This window comes from Pelecanus crispus, chromosome 4 (assembly GCF_030463565.1).
Source record: "Pelecanus crispus isolate bPelCri1 chromosome 4, bPelCri1.pri, whole genome shotgun sequence".
Lineage (NCBI taxonomy): Eukaryota > Metazoa > Chordata > Aves > Pelecaniformes > Pelecanidae > Pelecanus > Pelecanus crispus.
The window spans coordinates 18,222,147-18,236,584 of record NC_134646.1 but is presented as its reverse complement, the minus strand read 5'-3'; the positions used below and the strand labels follow the sequence as shown (position 1 = coordinate 18,236,584).

At 35.4% G+C, this 14,438-nt stretch overlaps 1 protein-coding gene across 1 annotated transcript in view; it reads left to right on the top strand.

The window, feature by feature from the left end:
• Window positions 1-14,438, top strand: part of IQCM (IQ motif containing M) — a 111,121-nt gene that overhangs the window by 38,945 nt on the left and 57,738 nt on the right. The window contains 4 exon segments of the mRNA XM_075709440.1: window positions 4,653-4,842; window positions 6,215-6,252; window positions 6,254-6,357; window positions 9,392-9,526. Of these exon segments, the coding sequence (XP_075565555.1) occupies window positions 4,653-4,842; window positions 6,215-6,252; window positions 6,254-6,357; window positions 9,392-9,526 (467 nt within the window).

The window sequence follows — 14,438 nt, the reverse complement described above, 5'->3', positions numbered from 1 at the left end:
TTCATTCTTAGTGTTTCATTAAGTTCAGAATGTTCAATACAATTCTGTTTCATTCTTTAAACAAGAGATTTCAGATAATGTATCTAAATCTCTTTAAAATTACAAATTATAATGAGAGTGCAACTGGTCACAAAAACTTAACAAAGAAAATGAGTAAACTTGCATACCACCATACAAGTGGCAAGGATGTTACAGCTTATAGCACGTTTTCTGTGATTTTGTTTTATTTTCAATGCTTAAGTGTTTGATTCACATCACCATTCTTTGTTTCAGTCCCTTTTCACTTTTGCTGCTTCAACCTCTACAATCTTTCTGCACTATTTATGTGAAAAGCTCTTTGCATTTTTTATTTCAGATCCTCTCCTATTGCAGTTCATGAAGTCTTTCAACAGTAGGCTGTTAATCCTTTGCAGATTAATATGATTTCAGTGATAATCCTTTCATTTGTTGAATTTTTAAGACATATAATCATTAAAGAAAGTGCTTGACAGATTTTCCATTAAAGTAGTACAAAGCAGGTGGTATGTCTTTAATGCATGTTGGTAGCACTTTATGTTGCTCATTTATAAAATTAAATTTGCAGATGAAGCAAACAAGTCTAGGGTTAGTTATTGGTCTGTTCCCTTCGGTATTACAGTTCAAATCCAATCAAGGAAAAAAAAATATTCAGGGGTTTGCAGACAAACCAGGTTTAGAATATCTGTTTGAATACTCTTTTCACAACTCCATTGCTACTTTTCATGTGCAGTAAGGGTCAACTTGGGTTCTGTCCTGATACTGTAAAGCATCAAGTTAAGTACATGGAGAAAAAGCAGGGTAAAATTTAATATGTGATATTTGCCTTCATGTAGACCATAGGATGTAAATGGTGTACAGGAGTTATTCCAGCTCTCTGTACAAGGCTATTTCTTGTCTTCATTTAAGTTAAACATATGACTGAAATACACTTCTGCAGTTGGAAATGACGCCGTAATTATCTCGCAATAATGGCACACATACATCTCTTGCCATTAGGGTTTTTGGTTTGCTGTTGATTCCCAGCTCACTGTCCATGACTGTCCTTTTCATTCAAATTCTTCACCCTCTTTTTTGTCTTCTTTTCCCTCTGATATTTCCCATATTGACTTATTGCTCATTTTCCTGTTCTTTTATGCACACTGATGAAACAATAGACAGGAAGAGAAGGCACAGGTATTAAAATACAATGATACTGAGTAGCCTTGTAAGCCACATGTTAGTTAAGATCTCAGAAGCAATGCTTCAAAGTTAATATACAAACAGCAGAAATGCTTTTTTGCTGGAGATCTGAAAAACATTCAAAGTTTATTAAAACCTCTGTTTAAACAAATAGATAGTAGGTGTGGCCTATCATAGTAGGCTGGATTTTTGCTTTTATATACTAAAAACTCATAGATACTTTAGGCGGGAAGGAAAGGAAGCAGACACCACAAGTCTTTAGGAAAACCAGGTCCTGAACTTGGCAAACCTTTAGCTGATTTTGTCACATATTTGCAGCTTTAAAATGATTTGGCCTTTGCAACAGCCAAAATAAGTGTCCTTTAATCACTTCCAACCTATTAACAGATGGGCAAACAGCTTTTATAAATGGGGCATACAAAATACTCCAATATCAGCCAAACCTAATTAGTAGCATTATCTGAACTGAAATTTGTAACTGATGGAATATATATTAATGCAGATAAACCGTTGGTTCGATAGAAATTCCTTTTCAAGCATCATGTTTGGTATTTGTTCTGCTCCAGTATGTTCTAAACACTTATTAAATAAAACCCACTTTTTCCCCCTCTGTTTAGCTATTTTCTTCTATTAAAACAACAAATTTTCCTGTAAAAATTATCATTAGAGATAGTGTAACTGAGAGAAACCACATTAAGCAAAAGGTAGTTTAGTATGCATTTTTTGTGGCACATAGGAGAAAGAACAGTGTAACTTGAACACAACCTTAAAATAAATTAATCTTTATGAACAGCACAAAATACTGATATAAGTCATTATTTATACAGCAGTGCCAGAGCATATTAAATATATCTTTACACAGCACTATTAATCAGAATATGTAAATTGCATGAAATTAAATTGTGAGATTATAAAAAAAATTGCCACATGTATAATTCAGTAGGAAGAGCCATTTAATGCATTGCCATCAGATCTGCAGCATGAATTTGATTTTACAAAGACATCTGTAGTGCAGACAGCTGCTGTACCTAAGTGAGGATTTGACTGTACACTTGATCTTTCAAACAGCCACTTGTCCATATCTTTCATATAATTTTTATTATCATGGATCTAAAAAAGAATGTAATGGTTATAAAATCAGAATTGTTCTGAAATATTTTCATTAAAAGAATTAAAATTTGTTGATTTTAGGAAGACTTTCTCTCCTTCCGAGTGCCCTGCCTTCCCCAAATAACCTACCTTCACCTCAACTTACATAGTGATTCGAGGATCTTGCTTGAAAAGTCAAACTATGTCTAGAATCTGAAATAAATCTGAAAACAGTATTAAGAACACATTTCAAACTTTTCTTCATGTAAGATAGCACAATGGGACCTGCCCTCCCAACATAAATAATTGCCTCTGATAAACTTTTTCTCCAAATTTGGAAAAAAAAAAAAAATCTATAGAAATACTGTGTATATTCTATATACACATGTATATACGTAGCTCCCTTCCTGTCCATCTGACTTAATGTTATTCCTTGGTCTTTGAAGACAGTGAATTTGATCAGTCCAGAAACATAGCCCTTGGATGTCCTCATGCTTGGCACATTCTCATGTCTCAGAGTAGATAGGCGTCACCTGCAAACTGTCTAGACCTGTCTAGAAACGGTTGCGGTGATGAGTCCAGTCATTCCCTGTGCAACCAATGAAACTGCAATTTCTTTGAAATCCTACAAGCAAATTAAAATGCTGCTGTTCTCTGATAGAATTGCTGGGGAAAATAATAAATGCACAGCCTCTGCTGATACGGAGCTGAATCAAGCTGGTAGAGGGTTAAATTCTTTGTTCAGTGGAAAAGGTTAGAGGGTGTACCAGCTTATAAGTGAGCGGTGAAATTGTGGTCCCATGCTGTGAGGTTATATGAAATACCTGGAAGTTTTTTTAGCCAGTAGAGAGACCAAGATTGATGGAACAGATTTGTCTTTGTGGCATAGAGTGGAATGATGAATAAGTGCAAATGATATTTTTTAATTATAAGAAGATGGTCGGATGAGAAATCCTGCAGGCTCTTGGCTAGAGGGAGAAGTGCTACAGAACACCAGAAAATAACCAGCTTGAAATTCATCATCTAAATTATTTTGTTTGAAAAAACCCAACAATATATTATAACCTCAAAAACAAAAACAAACAAAAAACCCCAGCAAAAGACAAGATTTTAAGAAATACTCAGATCTCAATTTCTCAAGCATTTTATTTGACTAGCACCTTGCTTAATTAAGACCAGGCATCAAAAACCATTTTCCTCACATTTCAATGATATTTCAAGCAGATTGATTTAGTCTTGGTGTAATCGTGATGTGCTAAGTAAAATTACAACTGACTTTACAGCACACGGCTACTTATGACCTTAACTATAGAATGATGACCTTAACTATAGAATTACTATTTCTATTCACAATTGCACCTTCAGAAAAAAGGGAAGCTCTAAATGTGGTCGATGAAAAATCCTCAGCTACGTTTTGGTTTACATTTCTTCCAGTTACACTGCTTGAAATGCAAAATCTAGCATTTTGATTATTCATTATATATATTTTGATCATTTCCTCAGTTGGGGCATGGTCAAGTAATCACACAGGAGGACTGTAGAGATGAAACTTCGGAGAGTTCTTTTCTACTCATTCCGTATCAAGACAAAATTGATAGCTTTCAGGGTTTTAAAATTACTTTTAGTAATGTTACTGTAGCAAAAACATGTACAATTCAGGTTATTGAATATCTTGACTTTTCTGGTGTTTCTGCTGTCTTGTTTTGACAGGAAAATCTTCAATACAGCCTTTTCTGGTGTGTTCTTATGAAAAGGATTAGTTTCAATAATTTTCTATGTTCTTGTAAAATAATTTTGTGGGGGTCAAATTTCCTGGCAACTGTAATGAATACACATGAATAAAATCCATGGAAGTTAGCATTCACATGGAAGAGACACTTAAAGGTTTCTATGTGTCTATCTGCTATAGTTTGTATTATCGGTTCAATTCTAAAAGCTGCTAGGTAAGTTATTTTTTTAGTCTTACTCAAATTAATTTTTTTTTAAATAGTGTATTTTCACACAAAATATGACTTTTTGTGTTCTCCATTTTGTAAAAAACTGTGCAGTTGAATAGAAATTAAAAATGTTAACAATGTTTAAAATAATAACTTAATCCTTATAGCTTACAAAGCCATGGGCATTGTGCAGATCTACACAGCTGCAGGAGAACAGTTGGCAAGCAGATTTGGATGCTAATTGTGTAATTGTAGATGGTAAATGACCAACAGTTCCTTTTCAATCGTTTCAAGCTATTCATTGAAATACAAGGATTCTACATGATTCTGTAATTATTTTAGGTGCACATTACAATTTGTCTTCTAGAATTTTGATTCATAGTTCAAACATTTGTCCACCAAACAAATCTTCTGTATTTTAACTTCTAGTGACAAACGCCTTGACCTTCAAATGCAGAAGAAGGTGAAGAAAAATGTAACTCACCTGGAAGTCTTTGAAGCTTCTCATGAGAGTAGAGAGCATCCTAGCAGTAGAGAAGTACTTAAAGCAGTCATTTGCATTCAAAGATACGTGAGAGTATGGCTTGAACACAGGGCATTCAGGAGAGTAAAGAATAAGGTAATGTCTTGACTGTTTAATCCATGTACCACTTATATTCTAGTAGTGTAAGAGTTCTTGATTATTACTATTTTGCTATGAAAACCCCCCATGCTCGGCTAGTCTGTCTGTCATTGTTCTGCATCTTCAAGGTTAGGGAGAATTTAGTGATAGCGAGTGCTCTGCTGGGACCTATTTCCACCACTTGATCTCAAGAAGGCTCTCTATTAGTTTTTAGAAGAGAATGGCCTGTGTGACATATGATCCTTCTGCCTTCAGAGAGTCTTGGTGTACATGTATATTGTACTGTTAATTCTGGGGCTTGCAGTTATTCCGGTAGAGAAACAGGCTGTAACTAACAGGCTGTTTATTGCATTCTTCTCCCGCTCTGTTTTAAGCTTCAATTACTGGGGAAAAAAAAAAAAAAAAAATCATGGATACTCTAGTATAATTACTGGTTTTCGTGTTTGTCATCTAGTATTGCTAAATGAAATGCCAGTTCCTGAGAAATGACATACTAGAAAGCTGTAATATGCACTTTTGCCTTCCATCTCAGAGTTTATACCAAGTTAAAAGAGCTTATGCACATTACAGGTTGAGTGCTAATGGAGGCTGCATAACTTCAGTTAAAATACCTTTTTTCTGGTGATGTCTAATCCTCCTATGTAAGAAGCATACCGTAAGAAAACTTGCACCTAATTCACATAAGTGGGTCAAGTAGGAACTAAGTCATCCATTAAACAATCTATGTTATTAGTTTTCCAGAATCCTAAAATAGGGTAACAAAAATCAGGTCATATTATTTGGTAATCATCAACCTTTAAAAATATTCCTTCACTTTATATACTGGAGGAGAGGGAGTTTTTGTTGCTGATATAATTAATGATGAGGTGAGACAACATTTCTTGTTATCTACTCCTGGGCTGTAGAAAACAAATATGTATTTTTCTCCCACGACATACTTTTAATTGAAAAAATGAATGCTGAAGACAGAATTTCCTACCTTGCCAAGTTTCACTGTTCCACTTTTCCTCTGCTGAGATACAGAACCTTGTCTTTCCCCAAGACTCTGATTACATGCAGATAGTATTTCGCATAGTTCCTGATCTACTTCTGTAATTTGGGATAAAATGTGTTTATTTCAGTATTTTGGGATTTAGCCAATAGCTTTATCCAATCACCTTTGGAAAGGATCATTCCTTCTCAGCACTATGGAGTAATTATTTTTATGTATCTGTCCATATGAATTTACAGGAATGGAATTTGTTCTTGCTTTCTTTGAAGATTTTCTTATATGCTGCACACCTCTTAGTTCTACCTCCTCATCTGTTTCTTTATTCACGCTTCACTTATTTCTTACAGTCATGAAAGTGAAACATATCTGTAATAGCAGTCTACAAGTCATGGAACATCCCTACCAGCAGTTGTATCACTACCGTAAAATGATAGCCTGTATTAAATGTTGAGCTGGTGTTTTGGATCTCTCTATACCACTTCAGTACTTTGAATTAGAGGAGTGGATGGACAAGAAAAAATGTAGGTCATCCCATTTTTAAATAACATTATCTTTTATTTTAATTTCAGTGGTTTGTCTATTCTTAAGTAATATTCTACATCTGCAACGCGATTACTTTAAAGTGATTTTTGGTGCAAGGAAAACTTCATGTCTCCATATGCACAGCTGCATTTCTAAGATGTCATTCTGGCACTATAGACCTGTAGGGTTTAGCTTGAATAAACAGATTCTCCTGGTCACTTGATAAGGAGATTAATTATTAACTATTATCATTATTTTCTCTCTTGCATGCTGCACTTTGTGATTGTGTCATTGTGTTACGGTTCTTGAGACTGTAACTGTATTAACTGTTAAATGATGGGCAGTGTCACAAACTGTCAGGAAGAAGGATTTGTAATGAGATAGTAGGTGAGAAAGTGCGAAACTGAGTATCATCACAATTTTCTTAACACTTTATCCTTTTCATTCATTCTTGCCAAGATTTTTCCCCTAGTATTATTGCCCTATTGTATTTTTGAGGGATTGTATGGAAGACAAATAGCACTTAAACATCTCCCATAATGAAATAAATAACTTGTATGTTTAGAGAACCTCTTTAAAGAAGATATCGTTGCAGATTTTTTTTTTTAAGCAATCCATGTATTATATATTTTATTAATGGAACTACTTTTTATACCTGCTTTTGTTTCTGCTGTTTCCTCATCAGTTTGAAGGCTCACTGTACAGTCGAGCAAGTGTGGTAGAGAAGATAGATGTTGTTCAGCTGTATGGTAGAAAATTCATGGACACACACAATCGAATAAATGGTAATGGCCAGGAGAAGCATAAATGACAATAGCTTGAAGGCATAATCATAAGACACAAGCACAAGGGCTGCTTCTCCTGACACATAAGCAGAGAAGTGTTGAAAGAAGAGGAAATAGTTGACTAATACCAAAACTGCCTGTTCTGTAGCTCCGGATGCCTTACTCACTGCCTTCTGCATTCTTCTCAATGTTTCTATTTGTGTAGCCCCTATCACCCCAAGGCTTATAGGAAGATATTAAGGAAAATAAAAAGCAATTTAGACTGCAAAATTTAATCTAAACTTCCTTTTTGTCTGATCCATTGCCCTTCAAATTCCTCTTCTAGAGCAAGAGGTGGCCATCTCATCACAGAGGATATTTAAGATTAGATGAGTGTGTACACTAGAAAATAACTTTCCTGGTGGGAAAAAGCTGAGAAAAGGAGAATTAGTATGAGTTTTCAACCATGCATCAAAATACAATACTGCAAATTGGACGTAGATTACCATTTTCATACCTAAGGGTTAGAAATGTACTGATGTTTTTTTTTTTTTTTCCCCTTCTCTCCTTTAAATAGGCATTAGCATTCCAGAGAAATAAAAATATACCACCTATTACATACTTGAATTAGGTTCTAATTGATTCTTACGCCTTTTGAGCTTGGTATGTATTAATTGTTTATATCTTGATTCCCATTTACATTCAGTCCTTTAATTCTGCATTCATAAAGCTTTATACTTCAGTATAAAGTAGGAGGATTGTAATACTTAATTTGAACATATTCAGTGGGTAGACTTTGAGTTCCCTCCAAATGCCTTACTGATGCAAATCATGTAATCTGAAGATTTATGGCATAGTCTCAGTTTTGACTTCTAAATTCCATAATCAGGTCTTATATTCCTAACATCACATAGGAAAAATATATATAACTGAAATGTATATATATAAAATTTTATTTTCCCCATACATTAGAAAAAATATCAATAAAACTAATTAATTCCTAAAACATAACCCATATCCTCCTAAAAAGGTATATTCTTATCCTAGGCTGCATAACTCATAACATACTGCCTAATCCTGTCTGACTGAAAGGTTTGTACTACTTTTCATATTGTAATGAAATGCTGGTTGATGGCTGAATTATTGATGCTTCAATAGGAAGTCTTAAATTTATACCTTCAAAGTTTCTTTCTTTGTAGATGTGATAAGATGTTGTAGCCCAATGTATTGGTTTTTTTGTTGTTTTGCCTTTATGGTCTTCAAAGATTAGAGTGTAAATTCTGCCTTAAAATGCAGATGCTGTTTTTCTGAAATGTTAAATTGACATTAATTTGCTCTGCTTTGATGAAGACAGAAAGAGACATGTTATAGATGCTTATGCCTAACACAGAGTGCAATATGATCTATTACTGTTAGGAATCTATTGCTTACAGGAAAACTGCTGGTTTTGTTAATTAGTAGAAAATCAGCTAGGCTAGTATCCACTATCTCTCAGGGAGGAAGATTTGCAGAATTGCACCAATTCTGCAAAAATCTGTGAGCTAGGTAGATCAGATGAAATGTTCTGTGGACATGAAAGTATAGGAGACTGAAGTTTTTTATTTTTAATCTGTAATTTTCCTTTCCTGAGCAGTACAAAATAAATCTCACACCACCTATCTCTGAGTTAGTCTCTTTGACTGAAGCTATCTTATTTAATATATTAAATTTATCAAGAAAATAATTGACTGTTAGCCTACTGGTTTAAGTCCTCCTTGGCAAGGCATCTATGGGCATTCCCAGTACGATAATACTGGGGACAATGTCTGACACTGAGTTTTCCCCTTGCCTTTTACCCCAGGGGAGCAGTTTAATATACTGCTTTAGGTAGGTTGAATGTATCCGCCAAGTATAAAAGAGTGTTAACCACTCTAATTATCTACTTACCTCGACCTCTTTCTACCATCCTAGTTCTACGGAGTCCATCACCTTTCTGTACTGAGAAATTCTAACATGGGCAAGAGGTGTTTTTCAGCCTAACTGTTCCTCTTTGTGTTTGATAAGGATGATGTGTGAGTTTCACTTCAGTGCGTAAGTCAGCAGCAAACTAGCCCATCCTATGACCTCTGCACAGGCCCAAGTTTTCATACAAAGTTTATCAAGTATATTAACTTGATTCTAAAGAAACTATTTCTTAAAAAGAAGAAAATATTCTGAAGAGACTATTTCTAAAAAACCCAGTGCCTTACTTATTGTAAATACGTATCTGACGGAAGCTTCTCTTCTTCAGTTTATGAAACAATGGTTTCCAAGAGAGAGTTTGACAAAAAGATGGACAGAAATGATCTGTCTGAATTTTTGAGAGACTGTGGATATTCAATACCTGCGAGTGGAATACAGCATGTCTTGCAGCTGGTCTGTCCAGGTGAGTGGTTTCTTTAAAATGCTTTACAGTGGTACAAAATTTCAACTGCAGATGCTGCAGGCTTTGGGGGTTTTGTTTGTTTCTTTCTTTCCTTGCATGGGTGAAGAAGCTGCTATTCTTAAAAGCATAGTCAGGACAAACCCTACCTGATGTTGATGATCTTTTTCGAAAGGGAGCATTTTATCATTACACTTGAAATAAAGTACATTTTCTAGAATTCCAGCGTGTCTAACTATGCTGGAATATAATCCCATACTGTCTTGGAATAGACTTAAGATGGTGTAGAGCAATTTTGTGTCAGGTCTGCTCTTGCAAATGTCTCCAGGAAAAACATTTGCCCCCTTTGTAAAGTCAGTGGCGTTTGCCTTCCAACATCCTTAAACAACTCAGCCCAACAAACTTTTACAAATGTTCATAGATGAATGTTTGTAAATAAAATAAGTTGTCACAAGGCAAGAATCAAGATATCCTGTACTGTAAATAGGAGATCATTACACTTTAAAAATAGAAATAAAACTGTAAGTGATTAAGCCCTTCAAATGAATCTAGAGTGTCATCTTCCTTCTGGCTTTCCTTTATCCCCGGGGCTGTCAGTGGCGGAGCCTGCAATGCCCCACTCTTAGTGTAGAGCAGCAGCAACAGCTCCTGGGTGAGACTTACGGAGGCAGCCTCTTTTGGCACCTCACAAATTAAGGTAGGAGATGCCATTTGCAATTTCTCCGCTAGCACACATTTGTAGCACACTTTTGATTTGTACTGACATGTGTAGGTGCTGTGAACCAAAGCTGGTCTAAACATGAATTTATGTTACCTCTACGTCTTCCTAAGTTTGATGGTCATCACAGCTGGGAGATTCTCACAGACAGTGATCTTTGGAGGTTGTGATTAATTTTGTGTATCAGCAATTCCAAAGACTGCTTTTAAAGTACAACTTTATTTAGTGAGAGAAACCCATGTTTAATTGATGCTTTTGATTTGTTAATGACCTACATGTGGTTTCTTTTTATCATAATTTTTTGTATGCTTTCTTCCAGCCAGCTCTCTGTTCAAGCTGCATCTTTGAGAACATGGGCTCTTTGGGTGTCTGACCACACATCATACTTGCACATTATCTGCTTCTCAGTGTTGGCTCCTAGTAAATCCAATTAATTTCTCATGGAAAATCATGTATTACATGTCATTTAGGTCACATTCCTAAGACAGTGTGAATAAGACCAGGTATTTTTAGTCATTTGCTCAGTCCCCATCACTATGGTAACAGGAGATTTTGTGACTGTGAGACAGATTTCTGTCTTATATCCTAGATTTGGGAGACTATTGCTACTTTTCACTGTGTTCACAGACAGACTAGGTTCATGCTTCTCTACTCATTATTTAATTTATTTAGAATCTCTTAGCTATGATGTGTTATCAAGGCTTGTTCGGCCATTTGAGACAGCGTGTAGGCTTCTTATTCATTTTGAGTTTGAAACTCTCCCAAATTATGAATGTGTAAATGATGAATAATTGCTGAAACATGGAGATATGCCTGTGTCTAAAGGGCACCCATAAAATGATTTCTAACATGGAAGCATTTTGAATAAATGGCACTTATCTGTAAAGTGCCCTCTCTCTCTCAATTTTATAATACAAATGTCATTATTTCTGAAGATAAGTTATTAACAGAGTATAACCTTGCTATATTTCCTGGGAGAGACACTGCAACTGGTTGAATGTTGTGAATTGCTGAATACTGATTTGATGCAACTGTCTTCTGTGCCAGTGCAGAGCATCCAATACCATCAGACTGCCTATTCAGGAATGGAAGGATAAGGGGGAGGGAGAGTGTATGTGTCTGGGCAGAATAGTGGAGAGACCTACTGATAATTACTATACTGAGCTTTTTTGGGTGAACATTGCATCCTATATGGCCATGTGACTGATCCATGGAAGGTTAAAACAAGAAAAGGGACCCTGGCCTTGTGGCTATTTAGGCTGAGCACAGGGGAAAAAAAAGAGATTCAGATTTTTTCTTGAAATTTTTTCCATTTCATTTTACTCTTACTGTATTGTTTTGTGTTTGTTTGGTTTTTTTTTTTTTAAAGAATCTAAACATTGGTGAAAAACCAGGGCCTGTGGAAATAAGTGCCCAGATGTTAAATGTTGTGTCACTTTCCCATTTCCAGTAATGAAATGATGAGTACTGTCTTTGGCTAACAATAATTAAGGCAGGAAAAGCTTGAGGACTTTTTATTCTACATGTTCTCTTGAGAGTTTTAATTACATCAGTCATACATAACTTCAAATATGATTTGTATGGGATCTGTTTATTTGATGTAAAGGTTAGACACTGAAGATAAGATAGTAAAATTATCAGAATAAAATAAGAATATTTGTATCAAAATGCTAATATTCATCTTATATATAACAAAGAGCTTGCTTTCAAAATAGGAAAGAAGACTATTTGTTATAAAATACCTGCAAAATGTGAATTTAAAATATTAGGTGGAATAGAAAAAATATGGAATATATGGAAGGCTACTAGACATACCGTTTTGAGTCTCTGTGTTTATACAAGCAAAGCTAATACAATAATTTGACCAAACGAGACTATAATAATGACACTGTTGGGAACTAAAGAAGACATTGGTACCCGGAGTGGACCAATGGGTGCTGAATGGAGGCTTATACAGCAAAACATGTTTGTGATTTCCTTCTGAAATCTGCTTTTTAACTTCTGGGGAACAAATTGAGCTTCCTTTAGGTCAGATGAATTTAACTGCAGATGATTGTCTAGATGTATCTATACATATCTTGCTCCCCACAGTGTGATGAGAAAATAAATGACTACGTTACTACCTAACACAGTGCTCACTGAGGAGTTAGGAACCGACTAGAAATAATTAAATCGTTTTCTCTCAGTGGTGAGGCTTAGCTGCTGGTTTCAAGAAAAAGCCAATTAAAATTAAGGTCGTAGTGCAGTGATTTTTAGATTTCATACACAAGTAATGATGCTATTTCATCATATTTCAAACCAATTTGTGCTGCTACTTCATTCTGCTGTTGAAAAGCAGAATGCCATGCACTATGCAGTCAGGAGAAAACCTCAGTGCAACACTGCTGTACTTTCAATAAATTAGGAAAAATAGAGCTAATGAACTAATCAATTTTGGCCATATGCTTTGAAGTATCCATTGAAATGATACCTAATTGGTATGAAAAATACATCTTTAAATATTTTTCAGAAAGCAGTATTGTAGCCTATGTTTAAATATACTTTTTTCTCTGAATGATCCAAAGTGCTACATGTTCTATTGCATGCAGGTAGGTTAGCTACTGGAACTGCTAGTTATTTTGCTTCTAGATTTGCTGAAGAGTCCAGCAGTAATATCTCGTTATTTAATGTATTCTGCAGTCACTGGAATTACTACTATTAACGCTGGCTGAGACTGGGTTAGGTAAATAGTTGTGAGCTGATCCTGGTATCTGTTGTTAAGGAAAACTGTTCACAGTTGCAGCATCCTGATAATTTAAATTTTTTCAAATAAAATGTAAATACAGTTAGGATTTTCTCTGCAATTGGCCCTTCTGAGCTGCCTCTACTAAACCCCAGATTTTTCCATCTTCATATTTGTGATCTTGATAACTAGTCTTATATTTATACAAAATATCCAGTGTTCAGGCTAAGGATATGAAATATCATGTTCTACTTGAATTTGAATCATTGCCTATAAGCCACCTCAATTTATATCCGCCTTGCCTCATTGCTGATTGTTCTACATTTGCAGGGAGGTAGTAAACCATCTCTTCATTTAAGTACGGAAGTGTCCAGAATTTTCATATATTTAAATTTTCATATATTAGTGGGAGGCAAGTTTTTTTTTTACAGGAACTTTTAGATTGCAGACTGGTCTGGCTTGATTTGAAACAACAAATGATAGTGCAAAACAAAGAACTCTAACAGACTTGTCAAAGCAATGTGTCTTCATTAAAGTCAATGCCAATTTCTTTTCAAGCTGCAGACAGGGAGGGAAGATGCAGCAGGTCCCCAGGGAATGCTTCCTTGCATGAAGCTAATAGAGGGTAGTAGAGCAGTCCCACACCACCGTTGTCACAGCCTGTGGTTCAGAGTTGACTCATGCTGAACCTTCATCATTTTTCAGTCCCACTGGGCTGTTCCATGATAACTGGTGCCTGTTACTAGGGCTTTTGGAAAGCTCTCATGTTTTTGGAGGTTTGGCTCAGAAATGGCACTGTCTGACTGAAGCTTTCCCCAATGCCCCCTGCAGATATTTTCTCTCTCAATTCTTCCTTACTGTGGTTCATATTTGTGACATCTTATGCATAAATTGTTAAATATAAACAACACCTAATAGCAATTTCTGTTGCAGTCATGCCAGAAAAGCCCTATTTATAGAGCAAGACCCTTCTGTGTTGAGTACCATGCACATTCTGAAGAAAAATATGCTTCCTGCATCACTGATGGGAAATTGCCTCCTAAAATTGTTTATTTTTCATAAACAAAATCTTACAGGACAAGCAACAGGAAGCTATGAATACTGTAATAGGAACAAAGGTGTAATAGCTCTCATACATCTGGCAGAACACAATACTTGGGAGTTTCTTTCATTGTATTGTTGTTTAATAATGTTCTCCACACCTATGTGGTAATGAGCCCTGAGGCAAACGTAGGCTATCGTTATGACCGTTTAAGCCAAATATAAAGAAATTTAAATTCCACCATGGAAGAACTCTACAAGTGAGTTAGTGATAATGAATAGATACATTAATAAAATGTCTTAATAGAGCTATTGCAAAGCTTTGTATTTCCTACATAATGGTTGCTGAATCAAGGCTAAATGCAAATCCGATCTAATGATCCCGTCAGGTCTTAAAGACTGTGGGTCATTCACTATCAACTGCAACAAAAGGA